This window comes from Nesoenas mayeri, assembly GCF_963082525.1.
Source record: "Nesoenas mayeri genome assembly, chromosome: 5".
In the NCBI taxonomy this organism is placed as follows: Eukaryota; Metazoa; Chordata; class Aves; order Columbiformes; family Columbidae; genus Nesoenas; species Nesoenas mayeri.
In genome coordinates this window covers 43,047,144-43,066,770 of record NC_137548.1, presented here as the reverse complement: position 1 = coordinate 43,066,770, position 19,627 = coordinate 43,047,144, and the positions used below count along the sequence as shown (strand labels likewise).

The 19,627-nt window shown below is 46.1% G+C and overlaps 1 protein-coding gene across 1 annotated transcript; it reads right to left on the bottom strand.

Moving 5' to 3' along the window:
* Window positions 1-264: 264 nt before the first annotated feature.
* On the bottom strand, window positions 265-14,185 carry DDB2 (damage specific DNA binding protein 2; the record flags this gene model as incomplete). The annotated part of the gene is made up of 10 exons (XM_080345267.1): window positions 265-515; window positions 1,194-1,239; window positions 1,540-1,704; window positions 1,984-2,129; window positions 3,265-3,442; window positions 4,828-4,927; window positions 8,244-8,389; window positions 9,207-9,398; window positions 10,475-10,605; window positions 14,014-14,185. The coding sequence occupies 10 exons, from the start codon at window positions 14,183-14,185 to the stop codon at window positions 265-267; spliced, it is 1,527 nt and encodes a 508-aa protein (XP_080201393.1).
* Between the last annotated feature and the right edge of the window lie 5,442 nt (window positions 14,186-19,627).

Below are 19,627 nucleotides of genomic sequence, written 5' to 3'. Positions count from 1 at the left end.
AGGCTGGAAGCAGCAACTTCAGCAGGATCTGAAAACATCTCAGAAGTTTTCCTACTGCCTCGGAAAATGTGTGGTAACTCCACTTGGAGGAGGAACTGAGTACTGACAGAACTTTCTAGAAGGGGAAGCAAAGGGAATCAGGGAAGCACGATCAGATCCAGGGAGGAAGGACAAAGTAGAAGTCTAATGCCCTGCACGGCTTATACTGCCCATTGCCAACACTGAATTTGTACCCTGTGATCCAGAAAGGATCAAAATACTATATCACTTCTCTAGATCCTTCCCTTTTCGCTTCCTTCCCTGTGATTTGGAATCATTGTTTTTTGTTCTCGGCTCCTCCAGCTCCCAAGGCAGTAAGTTAGCTTCGAGTTTGCTTGTCCCAGGGTTTGCCTGCCTCTGCCCTCCACGTCTGGACAAACTCCAACTTCCAATCCCCTGTTCTGTCATGGTTTTCAAAAGATGTTCTTGCTTCTTGGCCACCATCTCCTCCCAGCTCCAGATCAGAATATTAAAACCTGAGAGGAAAAATTGAACATTGTGCATCAGAAACTCTATATCAAATATAATACCTTAGGCTATGTCACTTAAGTGCCAGAAATTCAAAGTGCTTTGTCTGTTCTAAGATATTTCCAAGGTACAGAGGACACAAAGGTATTTATTGCAGACGCTATGTCCACACAGCCATGGAAGTTTGATCTAATTAAGAAACATCATCAACTAATTCCTAATCTTACCTGCCACAGGTCTAAGACCTAAATCTATAACCAGCTCCCTTAATCCCAAACAGCCTACGAAAAACTCAATAATCTCGGCTCTGCAGCCTAGGAAATGGGAGAGGGCACAGCCTGGCAGGAAAAGGCTTCCCCCAACATGGTTTTCTGCTGCTGTTAGATGGCCGGCAGAAGGCAGCAGCTCCCTGCTGCAGAGCGGCCGCTCGCTCCTCTGGATTAGCGCTCAGGAAATGTTTCACAGGAGCTGACCAGCAATCTGTTTTCTAACTGCAAAGGTGGAAGACTGGAAAGGAGGTCTCAATCAGTCTCTTTTACAGATGTAGGAAATTACAGGGGACTGCTATAGCAAGTAGGATTTGGGAAACCTTCACTCACAATTTGCTTCAGTCTGGAGAAACAAGCCTGCCCTTTTCTGGGCCTGGAACCCAGCCATGCTTAGCACCCCAGGTTCTCTTTACTTACCCATGCCAGAAGCCAGCGTGTCTCCCATAGGGTTAAATTTATTGAGCTGAAAATGGAAACACAGTCAGAGTCTGTTTATATAACAGAGTCATAAGAGCACTGGGGCTTATATAACAGCAACAAACCATCTGGAAAAGCCAACCTTCCCTAAAGAGTATCACAGAAAACCCACAGATGAGCATGGGCCAGCCCTGCTCGAGTCAGCAGCTTTAGCTGGCAGCCATACCCCCACGAGAGCACGGGTCTGTCACAGGTAAAGAGGATAATCCTGCTGTTCCAGTCTCTCACCCCCATCCCTTGGCTGCAGTTCAGTACAGAGCCACTGGTCCTCCTAGCTTCAACTCACCGAGATGATACCAGAAGCATTTGGATCATGGAGCTGACAAACCATCTCCCCAGTGTTTCCGTCAAATACATCAACAGTTCGTAGCTCGTTCACTGTGTACCCTGGGAACTTAGGGTCTGGGTAGCGACCTGCTACAATGAGGTCATAGCGAGGATGCCATGTTGCCTGGTCATAGAGCAGAGTGACAGGGAGTTCAGAGAAAGGGACAGAGCTCACATAGACACACAGCAGACAACCAGTACTGTGAGAAACAGCTTGTGCATCCCACCCACAGCCTGAGGAACATGGGTATCCTCAGAGCACTGCTCTGCTGGGAGCTGCAGCAGTATGAACACCTACCCACCAATGTAGTATCCTGACCAGAATCAGACTGTTTCTGATTTACAGCCAGCTGACTGCACCAGGCATGATACTCCTCTCTCAAACTGCACTGGCCTAACTCACCTTAATAGGTGTGAGGTGCTGAAACTGACGATGTGGGTGTGGGATCAGATGCTGTGGCTTGGTCCAGTCTGAAGATGAATAAACCCTGATTTCACTGCGCTGGTCTGTGCTTAGGAGCTTGGCACCATCTGTTGGGCTGAAGTAAGCTGGGAGAAGGGGACAACCAGGCAAACAAAAGGTCACAGTGCTGTGACTGACAGCAAACATCAAAGTCACATTTCTCTGATTGGAAACCCACAGCTATTTCTTTAATGGGGGTGTGATATTGCCATATGTCCCAAAAGACAAGACTAAATGTCTCTAACAAACTCAAAACTTGTACAACAGTAAGCTGAAACCCACAGTGCTGGGCTACATAGGAAGAATCATTCTCATTTTAGAATCATAGAAAGAGACATTGCAAACAACGGAACTTGCTCGTTCAAATAGAAAGTTAGCAGAAAAGCTGAGACAAACATCTGCAGTTTGGGCCTCCATGAACTGGTAAAACTGCACCCAAGAAACAGAGATTTGAGTCTCATGCTCTGCTTTTGTCAAACAAACTGCCCCAATAAATTAAATTTTCTAATCTTAGCCACTGCTGATGCTTCCACACTCACCTCTCAAGGCACAGTGCCAGTTTGTATGGCAAGTCTAAGACTATGCCAGTTTGTCATGCATGAGTGATTTAGGGTCCTGCTTGCCACAAAGCAGAGTTTAGATCACTTAAAGAAAAGTGTAACTTAACAGAGTTCGATGGCAAGGTTCACTCTATTACTGCATGGAGGAAATATGCCAAGCGGAATCTGATGAGAGCTGTTTTAAAGTGATTTCTATGGGGACAGGAGATGTGAAAGGGTAGAGAGAAGCTCTCCCGTTCAGTCATGATGTTCAGAATGGACCCCCTGGCTTTCTATGCTCCTTCTCAGAGAGAAGCCCCGGTGTGGCTGAATCCAAGCTTAGTCTCAGACTTGGTCAATGTCTAAAGGACACAAAGCATAAGGGAAAACAGATAAGGGATTACAAGTCTTTATGGCCAAAGGATTATATGTGCACACCCGATTCTTCGTATCACTAGGCTAGGATTTCAAAGTTGCAGCATTCTCCATCTCAGCCTGCTCACCTCCCCTCTGGAGGCCTGGGGAGGCCTGCCTCTGCCCACGCGTTCCTACTGCCATCCTTGCTTTAACATTAGCTACTGCGCAACCTCAAACCTGAGCGAAAGCTAACATTGCCACAACAACAAAAGCTGAGCTGAGTGGACTCTCTGCAGACATCCATGCAACGAAATCTTTAACTCACCTGCATTAACAGGTTTGTCATGAGGAAGTACATGAAGAAAATTCATTTTGTTTTTGATGTTTCTGAGGTCCCAGATTTTCACTGTCTGATCTACAGATGCTGTGGCCAACAGCCACTCACATCGGGAGTTAAACCCCACATGAGTCACCTTCTTCCTGTGCAATTTCAGCTTCCAGATCTGCAGCAGAGGAAACAGAAAATAACACAGAATCAGTCTGGAGTAAAGAAATGGAAAAATAATCTACTGAAGCAGAGTAAAGAGGTCACACATTTACAGAGTAACAAAACTTCTAAAATACACCAAGAGTTTACCCACTGGAAACAAGAAAGGAGAAGAATGATCTTGGGAACTGTTTAATTCTAGGAGAACTCTGATACACCTAATTTACCCTAATTTATTAAAGCTATGAGAAAGGAAAACACCATCCCTGATTCATGGAGGGAAGTATTAGTACCACTGTATAAAGCAAGATCACATCTGAAATACTTTATCCAGTGTCAGTCTTCCACCTGCAGAAAGATTAAAACAAACTGCAACAGGTACAGAAAATGCGCTGCCAAAATAATAATAAGGGCCTTCTTTGTGGGAGAAAACCAATGAGCTTGCTTTGCTTATCTTAGTAAAAAAAGTGAAAGGAGATATAAATGGCTTCTAGAAACATTATCAGCAAAGAAACATGAGGGTAGGAGAAATATTTCAATTAACAAGAACAAATGGATATAAACTGGCCATGAATAAATTTATTTCTAATCCAAAGGGCAAAACTGGCCCATCTTCCCTACAATAATGGGCATCTCCCAAGTGCAGAAAAGGCTGCCACATTCTTTCAGGAAAAGAAAAAAAAAAGAAAGCAAGCAACTAATCTTGAATAAGCACAAGTCATTTGGAGCACTCCTGACTCTGCCCAATACTGTACCCAGCTGCCTCTGGCTAGAGCTCACCAGGCGGCAAACCCTTACAGATGTTACCCTCACAGGCAAGAGAAATGGTAATTCCAGTGTGACAGTACAGCAGGCTCTTGAAAGCAGGGCCCACTTCAACTATTCTCTAACTGAAGGGTTTGTACTAGTTCAGACTGGAAGTCACAAGCTGCCTCTGCCTGCCCTCTCGTGTCTGATGGCAGCAGTGCAATTTCTATCCCAACATCTGCTGAATTCCTGCTGTGTCACTGCTCCAAAGCCATGGAAGGGTCCACATCAAAGCAGTATCTCCTAAATGATTCCCATCAGTGCACTAAGTTTCTGAAATTGTGAAAGTCGTTGGCAGATGGTGCTCACACCTTCAGGTTACCTGTAATTACTCTGGCCAGTACCAAATACTCTAATGAAGGGGTCGCATGCGACACAGTCCCTCTGTTTGGGAATTGTTACCGTGACATCCAACAACATGAAAATGTCTAACGAATGCCAGAAGTGGAGGACTTCTCACCACCTAGACAATGGGTGGACTCATCTCCTGAGCTGCAAGATACTTGCTCCTCTTTTCAGGGTCCCTGTAGGGTAGGAAAGCACACGAGCCATGAAGATTCCCGTTGAGGAGACGCTGCATGGAGCCATACAAACCTTTTCACCAGAAGTGCTGAGCAGGACCACGTTGCCCAAATTATCACCTGTCACCACTGCACGGCAGCTTGCAGAAACATCAACGCTGCAGTACCAGCAACTGGAGGGAAAGACACAAAATCAGTGCTGCCTCTCACAGGGAAGTGAAGGAAGTGGAGCTCTGGTTCAACAAGGGGACTGCAACAGATTGCAACTGCAGCCTCCTGCCTGATGGTGTAGGCCTGAGTATCAGGAAGGGGGACAGTTTACCAGCAAAGCTTTGTGTTGGTGACTGAGTATGAAACAGAATCAGAATACCAGCTTGTAAGGGACCACAAGGATCATCTGGTCCAACCTTTCCTGGCAAAAGCACACTCTGGACAAGATGGCAAACCATCCTGTCCAGCTGAATCTTTACAAGTCTCCAGTGTTGGGGAACCCACCACTTTCATGGGGAGATTATTCCAATGGCTGATTGTTCTCTTTGTGAAACATTTCCCTCTTGTGTCCAACTGGAATCTCCCCAGGAGTAACTTGTACCCACTAGCCCTCATCTTTTCCATGTGACTCCTTGTAAAAATGGAGTCATCTTTGTGGTCACCATTTAAATACTGGAACAATAGCTTCCTAGTCATTTATGAAGTGCTCATTAGATGGAAGTGTGACATGCTGGGACAGTGGAACATAACAAGAGGCTGAAAAGCCACTTGGTGCCTGCACATGGACATACCTTGGGAAACACCAGAATATCCTTGTGACGCTGACAAATGTAAAGAAATGGCTCTAATATGATGTTTTCCACGAAACACTGAAGCAGCAGCAAAGACAAAAGCTTTGGACTGGGAAGTTGCACGTGCAACTTCATGCTCCAGGAAACAAAACTGAATAGAGACTTATCTGATAAAGGCATAGGTCTTAACCCCAGCTCTGCTGGGAGGGTAAGGGCAGCAAGAATAAAGTTGGGGTCCTTTGGGAACTTGTTGGAAAAGCTTCACTTACAAAGATAAATTATTTGAGAATTCAAGGTAATGGAATTTATCACAGTGAGCCTGAAGATTCCAGAGGGGCAACAGGGTAAACTGAACCTGAAATTATAACCTGAAATTCAGATTGTGCAGGAATGTCTTGTGGCTTTCCTATGCTACCTGAGCTGCTACAGCCAAAGCAGAACACTGATGGCAATCAAGAGGAGGAAGTTATTCTGCTCTTCTCACCTCACACTTTATGAAGTGAAAAGCTGTCAGCACCTGTAAGAGAGGAGATGGCGCCACCAGAAAGCAACACCGGAGGATGCAGACAGCACGCTTAGCTGCTGTAAAAGCCTAAGTGCCCTGTGACTGCCCAGCTTGTCACCCACCCTGCACGGCTAGGGTTGGGCACGGGAGCCTGTCTCCAAGCTCCCTCACAGACCAATTCATACCAAGAATCTCCTAACACTGGTAAAAATGAAGATGTTAGACAGCACAAGCAGCAGCGCAGTGTTATCCCCAAGGAACAGAGAATCAACCTTGCGGTGCTCCCTTCTCACCAAACATTATGGTGCTCATGGCCACAGTCCGGGGCACGGGAGATCACCTGCACAGCTCTGCCCTCAAGGTCCTGCAGACTTAGGGTACCATCCCCTGATGCCACATAAAGCTTCACTGCCTCATAAGGACTGAACTTCATGTCTCCGAGAGAATCTCCTGGCCCTTTCTGGAATACACACAAAGCCAAGATGCATCAAGGTTAGAGTGGAAGACAAAAATCTTAATACAACATTCATCTCCTGGAACACACTGGCTGGTTTCCCTAGGTACAGTGCAGTGCTTGCTGACAGGGCACGTACATAAGAGCTCTTTTTTCCAACTCTCTTTCCCATCTGAGCACATACATTCTGAGCCTGTAAGTTCAACCCCACCACTTTGGGCTGCACACATGATTAGCAGCATTGCTGCTTCTGCTATGAGGGTAGGACTAATCTGCAGTGAATCACCTGGCTCAGACCAGCCTCAGGAGATCACAAGCAAAATCAGCACCATTCCATGCAGAAACTACATAAAACCTCATGACAGCCCTGCACCAAGCTTTTCTTAAAGAGACTTCATTCACCAGTTCTCTACAGGCTGCTTCCAATGCTGTATCTGGTCTTTCTCAAGGTACCAGCAGGCAGGAAGAGAGCGGTGCAAGGAGAAATGCTACTGCTAACCTCATAGCACAGGAATCTTATGTTCTGTGTTGTGTTATATTGTTATGTTTTTTTGTTACTTTTTTTACCCAATCTGCCTACTGAGAAAATGTAGAAACCCTACACAAAGACAGAAAAGAAGGATGCTAGCTGGGAGTCCCCATACTCTTTTGATACTCAAGCACACTCCATCTGCTGCTCACAGAGCAGCTAATGAAGTCTCACTGTAAATACCAGATTTCAAGAAGACAATGACGATTTAAAAAGGCCCTCCCACAGAGCCTGCCTGTCCTCATAGCAGTGGGAGCATGGCATGCCCTGTCCAATCCAGGCACCATTGCTGTAACAGGCATCCCACTGGGATACGAGATCTCATGTCCCAGGACCCAGCCGATCTCTCCTTGCTCAGCTGGCTAATCACCCCAGCACCACTTGGGGTCACCTTCTGCCCTATTACAAAGTTGCAGCTGGAACAGCCCATATAGAAACCAACCATGAAAGCTGCCACCCAGAAAGAATCAGGTGGGGAAAAGTAAAGAGGACACTAACCCAACTTCCCTCACTTACCTTTAAGTAAAGTGAACTGAAGTAACTAACTGAAGTGCTCAGGCCTCCTCATGAGTCCACAGAAAAGCAACTGTGTGAGAGGGTGATTTTAAGCACAGGCAGACAGAGTTGCCTCTAGTGATTAATCTCCTCTTTCCATTCATTGCTGAAGTAGCCCAGACTCTTAATTTTGGTATATTACATAAGCATCAAAAGTTAGGTAGAATGAACTGGGGTGATCCTTATGACACACACCACACAAGTCAGTAGTGTTTGTGCAGAAGCACTAATGGGACTATAAATTGTCCTGTAAAAATCATCTGACAAGGAGCAGCACTGCTAACATGTGAAAAGACTAAAAGGTCCCCAGGACACAGAGTGGAAGGTTTAAGAACAGACAGCTGAGGAAATCCACTGGCACCCTCACGATCTCACGTGTAACAGGAAGTAAGCATCATCAAAGACTCCCTCCCCTTCAGGAAGAAAAGCTCTCTTCTACCCACCACCCCCTTTCAGGGAAAAATAAAAAGGGAGAGTGAACCTCTCTGGAAGAGAGAGCAGCCCTGAAATTCAGAGGATAAACAATACGTATGTGGAGAAGAAGAAGCCCAGCTCTCACATATTAGAGGCAAACGTATCTCTCTCTCTCTCTCTCTTTCTCTCTCTCTCTGTAGCGCTCCTGCCAGCAGGACACAGAGGCCCAAAGCATTGCTGTATTTCTTACTCCCAGTCCTCGGTGCTGGTGAAGACCCGGACAGTATTGCCATTAAAATCCTGCAGGGTGGTAGTGCCGGCAACTGACGAAGTGTACAGCTGACTAGGGTTAAAAGGGTTAAACTTCATTCCTGTGATGGCCCCTCCAGCTCCCATCTACAAGGAAGGGGATGAACAAAAGAAAAATCCACTGAGTGACGGGGAAGTAGAAAAGTGTGTTCTGTAAGTCTGCATTCACTGCTATGTCCTTAACAGAAACAGTGAAACACACCACAGCCCTTCGAGAGGGCAGACACAACTGTGTCTACCCAGAGGATGGCTGTCTACACAGCTACCCTCCTGGAGGGCAAAACTGCAGCTCCTTCAGTCCCCACAATACATGCCCTGGCTGGCTGGCACTACACTATTTACAAAAAGAGAAAGATGGCTCAGGAACTTCTGGAGGATAGACCTCCTCCCATTGTATACCTATGCGAATTTAGAAAGCAGTCACAGTCTTTGGGTCCCTGTCAGAATGGGAATGGCTGAATACAGCAACAAGGGACATGCCAGCTATAGAAACCATTGATTCTACCTTAGTTTCCCCACACTCAAAGATATTTCCTCATTTCACACAGAATAAAAGGTGAGCAGAGAAAGATAAAGACCTAAAGCAGACAGACCCTCTCTGCCTACTTCTTTTCTAGCAACCTTTTAAGATAACTGTTTTGCTAGTTGCTGTACTATTTTTCCACTGAGCACACATCAAGTGCTGCTTCATTATGAACTCAACACGCCTCAGTTCTCCCCAGTGCTAGAACAGTCTGGGACTTAGGAACAGACTTGCTGTTGCACCTCAGTCCTGCCCCACAGCTGGCTACTCTGCAACCCAAGACCCTGACATGCTTCTCACAACAGACCCCAGTTTTGATCTGCAGTATTTTATGGTGCTCCAGTCTTCCCTCCCACCCATTCCATGCACCCAGAGGCTTACCCCTTTGATGAAGCAGGTTTTAGTAAGTACTTCATAGTCCCAAAGGATAATGTCTCCACCTTTGGAACCAACAGCTACAGTACTGGGGTGTGTTGGATGCCATTCCAGGCATGTCACTCTCCTGTCAAAGGGACTTGCTGTTCGAAAGAGGCAGTATGAGGCAAGAGAACGCAGGAAGGGCAGCTGCAGACACTGTTAAGAAAATAAAGAGAATTATGACTTTTGCAGGAATCGCTGAGGTTCTCTGAATGAGTAGTGCTAGCAATTTCTAATTGCCATCGGTGTTAGTACATTCACACAAAATTCTAAGCCTCTCTGTAGAATGAAGAACATACTGTCCCCAGGGGAAATAGCCTGAGGCCACACAAATCCACGTCAGACACTTCACTCAGAAAGCAGAGAACTGGGAGATACCATATTTGAAATGATGTACAGGGAGTTAAGCCTCGTGGACTGAGCTAAAAAGGCAAGATAATTAACATTAACAAGGAAGAAGAATGTGTCTCCACATCAGTAAAAGGCACTTACAACTATCTATGTCTTTACTGAGCATCACCCAAAGAGAAAATATTATGCCCCTCCATCCAAACAGTCTGCAGCTCAACTACACAGCTTAAGAGTGAACTAAACACTTGAAACAGTGCATGAGACACCATGGCACGATTGTATTGTTATTCAGTTGAGGAACAGGCACTGCTTGGATGAGCTTGGTGATTTCTTTATCATTTGGATACTTGAAAGAGATAAATCATATGGAAGATAAAGGTACCCCAGGTGCTTCCCACCTCTGGCTGTATCAGAAAAAGCTGATTTTCAAATGAAAGGAGTATGGCTCTGAAAACAGTAAAACATTACAGACTTGAAGGAATATGTCTGCGAAGAGGAAACATCAAAATGAAACCTGACATGATTAGCAAAGCAAGAGTGTATGCAAAACAGTATGACAAACCAGTCAGATTAGTGTGCAAAAGTAGCACTGTGCAATAAATCAAATAGTAGAGCAGGTAAGTTTAAATATGATTCAAGGAAGAACAGAATTAAGAGAGGCATAAAATGTAGAGTGACAGGGCCAGGTCAACCAAAAGGGCAAGACACCTCACCTCTTGCATTTTACAGGATTAAGAAACATAAAGGTACAACAGACTTGGAGCCACAAACTCTGTGTGCAAGGAACTTTAGGCCCCTTTAAAGTTTCCCTGGGTGTGTTCAAGATGTTTTTAGGTAGAGAGCTGAGATGTCCAGCAAGTCATGAAGGGGAAACTTCTTACCTGCCTGAGCTGTGCCCGAATGGAGCCTCCCAGCATGTTCTGGTAGACATAATGAACAATGCTGCGCTGTCGCTCCAGCTGATGGAAAAGGACTTTGTTGTTTCTCACCACAGACCCACCTCTACTCCAACCTGACAGAGAAAAAGAGTAAAACATACTGAGGGCAAACACCTGTCATGCTCACTCAATAAAAAACACAGGAATATATCTGCACTTGCTGCTAAAACCATGAAAAGCCTGAGCCACAAGGTAAATCTCTAAATGATTCTTGTATCTCTAAGGTGAAGCAGCCTCTGCAATTATGAAGCCCAGTGCTTCCCATAGGCTGCCAGAACTTCACATATGCTTCTTGATACACCTTCCCTCTCCTTGCTGAAGGTTTATCAAAAAAAGAACAGGAGAGGACTAAAGCAAAGCCATAGGCGGTGCATCTCTTGGAAAGTATACAATTCGAATGGTTCATACCCAAAATACAATTAAGGTATCCGGAGCCCCAACAACTTGGAAATAGTCCATGGAAGGTGGTAACCCCCTGAGTACAGCAAAGGGAAGGTCAGACGTGTGACCAGCAGAAACATTGACATCTGAAAATTCCACATGCGTAGCAACGTGGCTTCCCATACAGTTCCTGAAATGCCTCGTCATGAATCAGAATTTTCCATGTGCTTGTGCTGTAGCCCGTACAGTCTGCCTACAGCACTCAGAGTTTTGTTTTTGATAATAGACTTGCTGACGCCTCATCACCCAAAAACCTCTCTGTTTGGAGTGATTTTTGCTGAGAGTACAGCATGCTTCTATATTTTGTTCATGTTCCAAGTTTTTATCTTCAGGGACTTTTACATAAAGAACAGATCTATTCAGTCCGGTGTCTGTAATCTAATCATCCCACAGCAATGGTTTGTAACACCCCAGGGGATCCAGATGTCAAATGGGAAAGAAGCATTTCTTAAGAAACAAAAACGGTATTTTAATTTAAGGGTATTTATAAAAAACAAAACAAAACAAAACAAACAAACAAACAACAAAAAAAACCCACACTAAACCCAAAACATAGGGTTCATCATATACGATTAGAACCTAAATGAAATAGTCCTTTAATGCAACATTGCAGCCTCGAAATGCATGGGTGTGAGACTAAACTTCTTTGTTCACACGCCAACATAGTGCAAACACTTGTTACACCTGTTAAAATACATATAAAAGTATTCATATTCTAATTCCTTATTTTTTTTTCCCACAGAAGAACTAGCATCCACAGTTCCTTCTTCAGGTGTGATGGAAATAGATGTATTTTTTCCAAATTCTGTTTTATTATAAAGGATAATTAAATAAGAAACAAACTTCAGGCCTTTTTTAGAATCTGCTGGAAGAAACACTTTAAAGAAGTGTTTCAGTTGCAAGAAACTGAAACCGTCCTATACGGCTCAGGAGAAGAAAACACTTTTTTCAAAACACAGAATCATTTCAATTGGAAGAGACCCTCAGGATCCTCGAGTCCAACCATAACCCAACTCTAGCACTAAACCATGTCCCTAAGAACCTCGTCTAAATGCCTTCTAAACACCTCCAGGAATGGTGACTCCACCACTTCCCTGGGCAGCCTGTTCCAATGCCTGACAACACTTTCTGTGAATAATTTTTTCCTAATACCCCATCTAAACCTCCCCTACCGCAACATGAGGCCTTTTCCTCTCACCTTATCATGTGCTGCTTGGGAGAAGAGACCAACACCCTCCATGCTACAACCTCCTTTCAGGTAGTTGTAGACAGTGATAAGGTCTCCCCTCAGCCTCCTTTTCTCCAGGCTGAACAGCCCCAGCTCCCTCAGCTGCTCCTCATCAGACTTGTGCTCCAAGACCCCTCACCAGCTTCGTGACCCTCCTCTGCACTCTCTCTAGTATTTCAATGTCCTTATGATGATGAGGGGTTCAAAACTGAACACAGTATTCAAGGTGGAGCCTCACCAGTGCCGAGTACAGTGGAACAAACACTTCTCTAGTCCTGCTGGCCACACTATTCCATATATAAATCAAAACTGGAACACAGAATGGAAAAGCTCAAATACAAAGGTCTCCATCTTTTGAAAAAGGGCTTAAGGGAAAAATATTATTTGCCTCATTTTTCCGAAGTATTAGCTACAGCCAATTCCCTCTGAATCTTACAGGAACTGCAGATGCTCACCAAATCTGAAAATCAGGCCATGAAGTTACAATGAAAATCAAATGAACTACAGAAGGCGCGTTAACTATCCGCAGTTAAACACAGAACTCCTTTCAGAGTATTTTGTCTCCACGTCTGCTGTTCATACTGACAACTGCTTCAAGTCTAGAGTTACACACCAGACAATGGAAATTGTATAACTCCTCTATCTCTGTTGAAAAACACCTAAGTCATTTCTGGATCCTTAAAGCCAAAATGGTACAGGACACGTGCAGTATTTCCACACAAGGAAGTAACTTCAGTGATCTCCAAACAAAGGAACTATAGGTTTTATCTGAGAAATGTAGACTGAGGGGAGACCTTATCGCTGTCTACAACTACCTGAAAGGAGGTTGTAGCATGGAGGGTGTTGGTCTCTTCTCCCAAGCAACAAGTGACAGAATGAGTGGCAACAGCATCAAATTGTGCCAGGGGAGGTTTAGATTGGATATTAGGAAAAACTTCTTCACCACAAGGGTTGTCAGGCATTGAAATGGGCTGCTCAGGGAAGTGGATCAGTCACCATTCCTGGACGCGTTTAAAAGACACATAGACATGGTGATTAGGGACATGGTTTAGAGGTGGACTTGGCAGAGGCAGGTTAACAGTTTGACTCGATGATCTTAAGGGTCTTTTTCAACCTAAATGATTCTGTGATTCTATGAAAATAGTCCTTACTGTAGCTGAAGCCTACACAACTTGATAATGCACAGCATTACCCTTTCCACTATCTCAAAACTTCACCACCTCTCATTATACCAAAAATCTTTTAAGAGACTTTTTTTTTTTAAGTAACATACTAAAGGAAAAAACTGCACACGAGAAGTGTTAATTAAAAAATTCTGTTCAGTCTAATCTGAACATTGAAGTAGAAAGTATTCCTACTTACTGTAGCAAAAGTTAGAATATACAAAGCATTGGGTAAAAATGCCAGTTCAGACTACATGCTGAAACTGCATTAAGAATTGCATGGGAGAGGAAACAACGTGTTACCAAGCTTGGTATGTCCTACAATAAAGCAGATGTCTGGTAATTCAGGAACTCCACAAAAATTAACCACCCCCAAACGAGCTGTGACAGCATCTTCAGTGAAAAGGTTTCTACCAAGGGGTATGGAATCTCAAAAATGAAACACACGTGTATGCAGGCATACACACTCTCACTAGACAGATAACTGGAGGATGCACTACCCCAATACGTGTATCACTTCAATATATAACCCTACCTAAACACTCATGTCTGAACACACTTCTTGGCATTCTTCCCGTTCAACTAGTTGACGCCTATCATTTACAGTAAATCTGGTTGGGAGAAACAGTAAGGATCTGAGGAAATGTTACCGATTTTCTCTGGGGGTTTGGATGTTTTTCTCACAAACAACCTCTTTGCTTGTGGCTCATTCCCTAGTTGCTCGCATTCCAGTTTCCTCTTCCCAGCTGATTTTGCCTCTTCTGGACAATGCTCATGTGCCCTCTCGTGCTTCTTGTCCTTTGGCTGGTTCACTGGAGCCATTCTGTCTAATCACTAAAAGCAAACAAAGCATGGAAGGTAAGACTGTCATACACTTTTAACTAGAAGATGGAGAGGAAAACTGGAACAAAACATATCCCAGTGGCCTGAAAGAAGTGATTATACCTGTACCCTCTTTCATCAGCATGACACTAGCTTTTTGTTGTGCTCTGCTGGAGAGAGGAACAGGTTCAATAATTCTTCTTTGTTCATGTATTAAAATGAATGTATCCTGAAGCATTAGAATATGTTTTGACAGATGTGCTTTTACTGAACTTTTAAGCTTAAAACCCACAGATCTGCATAAAGTACATCTGTGAAACCACATAATACCCTACTGTTTCTCTAGTAGCTCACACTGAGCACTTTGGATTCAGCTAAGGAAAAGGTCAGAGCTTTTATGACGATGGCCAGGGCTGACCGATCTCGCACCAAACATGCTCAGAAGACACTTCCTATTTAACAGCCACTTTTCCTCACAAGCACCACTCGACATTGGGATTGGATTCCTGCCCCAGCTGGCAGCCACACCTGAGCTGCTCTTCGGACCCGCGGTGGGAGGCAGCGACTCGCGTCTCGCGTTGTGACACCCAAAACGCCCCGCAGCCCCCTGGCCAGGGCGCGGGCCTCCCACCGCCTTCCAGCCCGCCCTGTGCGCGGCACGCTGCCCAGGGGATCCTCCGCCACAGCCTCGCACACGCTGACCCACGCTGGCGCTGAACTTATTTATAACTAGTGAATGGCTGTCAGGGGCATCTGCCCGTTTTAATTATAGCTCGGCAGGCACCGCGCAAGCTTCCCCGAATAGTGCCCAGCATGCGCCCCCGGGCCTCACCCGGCCCCGCGGGGCCGCCCCTCCGCGCCGCGGCCCCCGGCCCCCCGTGCCGGCCCAGGCCCGGCTACCCCGCGGCCTGGGCGGGAAGAGCCGCCCGCTCTCACCTGCGCTCCTGCGGCCACCGCTCCCCCACCGCGGCTGAGGACGGCGGGCGGCAGCCGGCCCCTCCCCCGCCGTTTCATAACCGGGGCGGGAAGGGGGGGCAGCGGCGCCCGGCGCGGCCCCGCGGGAAGGCTCGTCCGTCAGCCCCTGGGAAGCGGCGCAAAGCCCTTCATCAGCAAGGAGCGGCGGCCGCTGCGGCGGGAGAGGCCGAGGAGGGCCAGGGGTGTCCGCCCCAGCCGCTGCTTCCCCCTCGCCCTCCTCACCCTCTGCGGCCTCCCCGCCGGCGACCAGCCCGAGCAGCGCCCGCCGCTCCCCTGGCGCGGGGGGTGCGGGGCTCCCGCTCCACTGCGCCCGCGGCCCGGCCTGGAACAGGCAAAGCCTCTGAGGTGTCCTCTGACAGCTTATTGTTGTTGTTTTGGCAGAGGACTTACCATCTTACACACTTCATTAGTTTCCAGAGCACCACATTGGGATATTAAAGCTGCATGGTAAGGACCCAAAATACATCAACCAACCAGCAACCAAAAAAAAAGTAACGGTATTATTTCAAAACACAACTTCCACAAGATGCACCTGGTGTTGGAACTCCGAAAAAAATGCACTTTAAAGACACATAAAAAAGCCACAGCAAGACCAGCTCAGAGACTGCTGGATCTTACGTAGCAGACGAATGGGGAAGGAAGAGCCGGACAGCGCAGCTGGGGGGACCAGCACGTCCCCACGCACCTGCGGGGGAGGCTGCTGTCTGCCCGCCCTGCTGTTGGGGAACCTTATCTCCGGAGCAGCGGGGCCCCAGGCTTCAGCCCCACAAGTAACTATATTGAGTAATTAAAGTCCAGTCATCCACACAGGTGGCTGTGAACACACATCCTAAAATACCCGTACATAACCACTCCTTGAATTGTGGGGCTTTTTGGTTTGGGTGTTGTGGTGCTTTGTTGTTTTTTTTTTCTTGCACTATAGTTACCTATGCATTTTCTCACTATTAAGGAATGCACAGAAAAACTGCTAAGAAAAACAATGAAGATCCAGGCTCTATGCTTTTCTCCTGAATAGTAACAACATTGTATTTAGTTGCTGCCATCCTGAGTATCAAAATTACGTTCACAAAAAAATCATAATCACTGACAAACAACACAAACTGGTTTTGAACATATACATCAACCCAATTAGCAAATCTTAAAGTCTTGTCAAGGACTTCTGTAATACACAATATTCTTAGAAATGTACCCATTAGCAAAAAATAGCAAGAGGAATAATTGAACATGCACTTCCCTCTTCCCCCTGAAGCCTTGAAAGCCTGATTTCCAGGAAGGGAAACTACTACAGAAAAAGATCCTTCTTATCTTGACAGTGATCACCAATTTCACCTATAGGTCGGCAGAAGCCATCATCATTGGAGATATCTGTGGAGTTCATAAGGCATCATGAACAAAATACTGATTAAGTCACACAAATCTTAAGCTCTTTTGGGTTTCATGTACTTTAAAAGGGAAAGGGTACATTTCTAAATTGGTAACTGAAAAAAAGGGGCCCTGATGCCAACCTTCTTTAATTAGACTGAAAGACTTGTATTGATTTCAATGTTCTATGTATTAATCCCAAAGAAAACTCTGACACCGTTATCCAAGTTATCTCCAGCAAAGATGCACAATTCCTGTCCCCGTTCCATTTGTCTCCCAACAGTAGCGTCCCCATGCAGAGCACACTCTCAGTAACCCCTGTGGTTCCCTCTTGGAGCTATCATGGTTAGCACTGAGGAGAGGGGAATATTTCAGTTGGAAGGGACCTACAGTGATCATCTGCTCCAACTACCTGACCAGTTCAGGGCTGACAAAAAGCTAAAGCATGTTATTAAGGGCATTGTCCAAATGCCTCTAAACACTGACAGGTTTGGGGCATCAACCACCTCTCTAGGAAGTCTGTTCCAGTGTTTGACCACTCTCTCCGTAAAAAAGTGCTTCCTGATGTCCAGTCTAAACCTTCCCTGGTGCAGCTTTGAACCATTCCCACCTGTCAAATCACTGGATGGATCCCAGAGAGAAGAGTTCAGCACCTCCCTCTCCACGTCCTCTCCTCAGGAAGCTGCAGAGAGCAATGAGGTCTCCCGTCAGCCTCCTTTTGTCCAAATTAGACAAACCCAAAGTCCTCAGTGACTCTTCATAGGGCATTCCTTCCAGCCTTTTCACCAGCTTTGTTGCCCTCCCCTGAACACATTCAGGGACCTTCACATTCTTCTTAAATTGTGGGGCCCAGAACTGCACACAGTTCTTGAGGTGAGGCCGCACCAACACTAAATAAACTGCTAAATACAGTCATTTTATCAATTACTAACACCAAGTTTGCTTTCTCTCTAGAGAATCACCAGATATTTTTGTGATTATTATTCACTAAGGACAAGAATAGCAGACAGTACACAAATCACGCACAGAAGAACTGTCACTGGCCTGGGGCACTGAGCAAGCCAGAGTAAGAGTAATCTGAAAAAAAATATTCTTATGTGTATTTACAGTCTCATAGTCTTCAAACTACAGTATGCGGCAAAGTCAGAGGAGTATAATTATGTGCGGGCAGAATATTAGGCTTATTTTTATGATGCCTTTTGTCTGACATACAATTATGTTGAGGCTCTGCCTTCGTTATGGGATGTGGTTCTCCAGAATAAAGCTGTCTTGCCACCGGCTCTGGTAAAGCTGTATTGTGACTAAGACCATCAGCTTCACGGTTATTTGTAATACCATTAGTATTCTGCCTCCTTGTTGCCAGGATCTTTTTCCAAAGCATGAATATTTTTGACTACTTTAGTCTGACTACTGATGCAAATAAGACCATTACAGCAACTAGAGTTTGGCATGAGTACGAAAGCAAGCCTATATTCCACTAAAAAGTAGGAAAAAACATATAATCCTAAAAAAAGAGAAAGAGTAAATATTATGCCATCTGACTTCTTTCTATCCCATGGCCATTATTAAGCTGCCCTGCACCAGGAAAATGAACAAAAATATCACTATTGTAATGACCTTGTTTACCTGAGCGCTCTATTTTCCGTAAGCCATTCCAGCCCTGGAGGGCAGGATCGCAGCAGCCACGATACGTAGCACCCCCACCTCACAATCAGTATTGGGGGCAGCCAGGCCCCAAGTGGAAAGCATCTTAGATGCTCAATACATAGGACATCAGTATTAAAATCAGCATGAAAACAAAATACAGGGTAAATGCTGGATATAGCATATTAACGTATGACAGATGTTTGCTTTTTCTGTATTTCATTAACGTACATTAATTTGATAGTGAAATTAAAATCTCAGAATTTAACTGAATTTGAGACTATCTATGCCAAAGACTGGGGTTTGGTTTTGTTTTAGTAAAATACAAAGCTGATGGTTATATTCTCAACTATTATTAATTTTGAGGATAAAACAAGCACCTTGCATCCTTTTTTGAAAGGATGCTCATGGTCACACCACACCCAGTGACCTGTCATGGGTCCCCACCTTCCAGAGACTCCATGCAGGTAAAAGCGAACACAGGATTTGCCTCAAAACAGATTAAGTGGAATAGTTTCTACTGTCTGCTTCCAAACACAGCAATTCATTGTATCTGAAGGGCCTCGGTACAGTTATTCTTTTAGCTCCTGTGAAACATGGAGCAGTTTAAAGAGAGTAAAAACATTCTGATACTACTCCAGAGAAGCAGGAGCACAGATTTACAGCATCTTCGTTCCTCTCTTCCTCTTGCAAGGCTCTTGGTCTTTCCTTTCTCCACCAACTGAATAAACATCACTACAAACCCACAGCTAGTCCTTGCAGTTGTGTCCTAAGTCATTTGGAAGCAGTCAAGGGAAGCCGGGCCAGCAGAGCCTTCCAGCGCTCTCGTACGAGCCCTGCCCCAGCGCCATGGGGAGCTGCACCCAGGGCCTGGCGGCAGAAATGGAAACTCTGGCAGGCAAACTCCCTGGCATTCAGAAAAAGCTGGCTTCAACCAAGAGACTCTAAGGGATTGAAGATGAGGTCCAGATTATTCAGATAAAGGTTTTCAGAGGAAAGGGAGAGCGACCAAAGAGCCTCAAATCCAGCGGCAACACAAAAGTGGAGCCTAATTCCTCAGGGCGGGGCCGAGCACCGCCCGGGCGGGCAGCTCCTCACCAGAGCCACCCTCCGCCCCCGCCCGGCGCCCGCCATGACGGGGGGCGACCCGGCCGGGCACGGCTTCTCTGGGAGCGAGCCCCTAGACCCCTCACCGCTGCTTGGAACCAGCGCCCCGCGCCTCAGGGCCGCCCTCAGGTCCGCCCCGCGAAGGGGGAGCCGCACTGTCCCCACAGCCCCCACCTGCCCGCGCAGAGCCCGCGCAGCGCCGGCCGCCCGTTAATTGGATCAGGAGCCCAGCGGAGGGGGCGGGGAGGCGGGAGCCTGGCTGGAGCTGCCCCGCCGCCACCGGAGTGCCCGGGCGCTCGGGCCGGGCCCGCCCCGCCGGGAGCTGCTGGAGGCGGGGCGGGAGCCCCCGTGTCC